This window comes from Hyalella azteca, unplaced genomic scaffold (assembly GCF_000764305.2).
Source record: "Hyalella azteca isolate HAZT.00-mixed unplaced genomic scaffold, Hazt_2.0.2 contig15845, whole genome shotgun sequence".
NCBI classification, from domain to species: Eukaryota; Metazoa; Arthropoda; class Malacostraca; order Amphipoda; family Hyalellidae; genus Hyalella; species Hyalella azteca.
Genome location: NW_025945679.1, coordinates 34669 through 37836, shown reverse-complemented (window position 1 = coordinate 37836; position 3168 = coordinate 34669). Strand labels below are relative to the sequence as shown.

General features: G+C 37.0%; 1 protein-coding gene across 1 annotated transcript; it reads left to right on the top strand.

Moving 5' to 3' along the window:
• The first annotated feature begins 205 nt into the window (after window positions 1-205).
• LOC108671379 (DNA translocase FtsK-like) lies at window positions 206-1154 on the top strand. The gene is made up of 2 exons (XM_018158920.2): window positions 206-403; window positions 607-1154. The coding sequence occupies exons 1-2, from the start codon at window positions 277-279 to the stop codon at window positions 1077-1079; spliced, it is 600 nt and encodes a 199-aa protein (XP_018014409.1). The 5' UTR covers window positions 206-276; the 3' UTR covers window positions 1080-1154.
• The last annotated feature ends 2014 nt before the right edge of the window (window positions 1155-3168 follow it).

Below are 3168 nucleotides of genomic sequence, written 5' to 3'. Positions count from 1 at the left end.
AGCAAGTTAAATTTAACATGGGTGGGTACACATGGTAAATAGACTGCATGCTCTGTATAATGGTACAAAGGGATGGATTTCCAATGAGAAGAGCTTACATTTACGTATATATGTGAAATAATGAATTGTGACCTATACCCACATAACGTTTGTACATTGTTGTCATTGCCTAATAAATTTTATGCAGTTAATGTTTTGACTTTGATGCTATTTTTTAATTTTTGATAATCAATAAGTCTCAGTTCAACTTGGATCAGCACAAATATAATAATTATCATGAAGATTAAGATGAAAGAATGCCGTGTGGTGATGCACAAACTGTCTGATGCTGCTGTCAAGAGGGGCTGGCATGCTGAGCTGAACCTCATCCAAACACCTGTGGTGTGCCGAGTTGAGTCTGATGGTAAGCTGCGTAGATAGGAATGTGCCATGTGCCTACACAAGCTAGGTATACGTACTAGTAGTTTACTATGTGAAATTCAAGTTGCTTATATATAGTATTACCTGCAGTGTCTTGATCCTGTGGTATATTCTTTGTCATCTGTAATAGAGTTATTTTCCATTGTTGAGCATAATCATGATCTTTATTTATATTGATCTCTCCAGCTGTCAAGGCCAGTGGCTCATTTATACTCCCAGAGAAAGTGGGAGGTAACATCAAGGCAGAGCATGAATATGAAGAAAAGGATATAACTGTAAAGAAGGAGCCTGAATATGAGGGAGAAGAAATAACTGTAAAGAAGGAGCCTGAATATGAGGGAGAAGAAATAACTGTGAAGGAGGAGCCTGAATATGAGGGAGAAGACATAACTGTGAAGGAGGAGCCGGAATATGATAGAGAAGACATAACTGTGAAGCAGGAGCCTGAATATGAGGAAATGGATATATCTGTGAAGAAGGAGCCTGAATATAAGGGAGAAGACATAATGGTGAAGGAGGAGCCTGAATATGAGGAAATGGATATATCTGTGAAGGAGGAGCCTGAATATGAGGGAGAAGACATAACTGTGAAGGAGGAACCAATTGGCATCGATATTGAGGTAAAATTATCACTTTCATCATTTTATTGGCTATCATAACATCTGCTATCAATTAAGTCTCCAGTAAATTATTTCCAGCTTCATCAAAGATCAGGGTTGGTGATTCATTTTATTTTTTTTTAAATCGCATAAATTAAAAATTTATGATTTTTTCATGATTTTTTTTTTATTTTATTTTTTATTGTCTTTTTGAAATGTTTTTTTATGTTGCAATTAGCCTAATAACAATAACTGTATATGGATGGCTAAAAAGGGCAGTTATTGCCTTCAAGATTGGCCAAGGTGGTGTTTACCACTTAGGAACTTTTGGGTAAACAGTTATTGATAAATCTATTCATTAGCTTCATAAAGTTTGTATGGAGCAAGTTAACGAGCTAAACATTGACCATTTAACTGGCTTCAATATACAAAAACACTTCAGGAATGCAGATCTTCTAAACATTGAAGAGTCACACAACAGATAGGTAGCTGATAGCACCTGTCTCTTATACACATCTAGATGTGTATAAGAGACAGGTNCAGCATCATTCATAAATTTATTATTGTGCTTGATTGTGGTATACTAGACATTAAATGCAAAAAAATGTAGAAATTTTTCTAAGGAACAGCATTAAATGTGAAATTATTCAATTTAGTATCCCTTCTGAAATTGCATGCACATTCCTATTTTTCTCCTACGGTGAGGACTCGAAACATTTCCTAGTATGAACATTAAGTTGTTCAGTTGAAAATGGCTACAACATTACCACCTGAGTCTATGACTAAATTCTCCAAAAATAGTTTGTTTGAAACCTTCATTGGGGCTTGAAGAGATAACTTTTATGCCTGTACAATGAATACGCTTTTCTGTCGCATGCCCCGCGCCGATGTTTATTTTAGTATTATTTTTGAATTGGATTATCTATTTTTTGCCCAACAGACTAAACTTGCTTTTGCTGAACACATTAGCCACAAAATAGACTATTTTATTACTTGCAAGCCAAAACTTTGTATCGAGCTCCTATTGCATCCCATTGTTGTTTCAACAAACTCTGGATAAATGTCAAGTTGACCTGTCAGTTTCTCTTCGAGTTGACCTGTCAGTTGCACTTCGAGTTGACCTGTCAGTTGCTCTAGTACGCAATTCAAACTACTGGAATATCAGTCTGGGATCTTTTAAGCAAAAAAATGCTTCCTGCTGTGATGTTTGTTGAACTGTGAAGATACCTATTTTGATGCAAATGATTCATTTTACATTCTAGCAATCTCGAGTAATACTGTAACTGCAGATTGTGCATTTCTGTGTTGCGGGACTCTTCCCGTTTTCCATGCTCTTCTCTCTAACCCGCCAAATCGCTCCTTTCCTGTCCTTAATTTATTATAGTTCCCGATAAGTGGAAGAACCAAAATTTACCCAAGATCTGTTTTCTGGTTTTTAGATGACATGAAACTAGAAAGGTGGGAAATCTAGACAAATAGAAGTTGTTACCTAGATGTACACTACCTAATTCTTTAGAATAAAGCACAGTGAATAGGTACAAATAGATCAATATAGGTATGGATCGTGTACTGATGCTGATTCCGTTACAAACTCCTCAGGGCAAGAAAAGAAAGCATCCTGCATCCGAGATGGATTCTGTAAACCATGCTGGCAGCGTCAGCGCTTCTGCAGCATCGTGCTCCCAGGAACACACCAACAGGCTCACGTATTACCAGGGTAGATTTGCTGATGCCGTAGTTACAACCCAACTGCAACAACCTCTACCTATTGAGCAGTCGACCTCTAATACACACTCTTGCTTGGACTGTAAATTTCGTTGCAGTTCTGAACAGCAACTCCAGCGACACATTCGTTCTGAACATTCAAAAGAAGGAAACTTCAGATGCTCTAAATGTGAATATATATGTTCCAGTAAACGATACCTCAAATGCCATATTCTTAACAGGCATACATCGGAGAAGCCTTTAAGTTGCTCAGAATGTGGACATACTTGCGTCACTAAAAGCGATCTGAAGAAACATATACTATACAAGCATTCATTTGTGAAACCTTTCAAGTGCTCGGATTGTAAGTATTCATTCGTCACTAACAGCGATCTGAAAAGGCATGTATTATCCAAGCATACANTTCTTGTGAATAAAAAAAGAC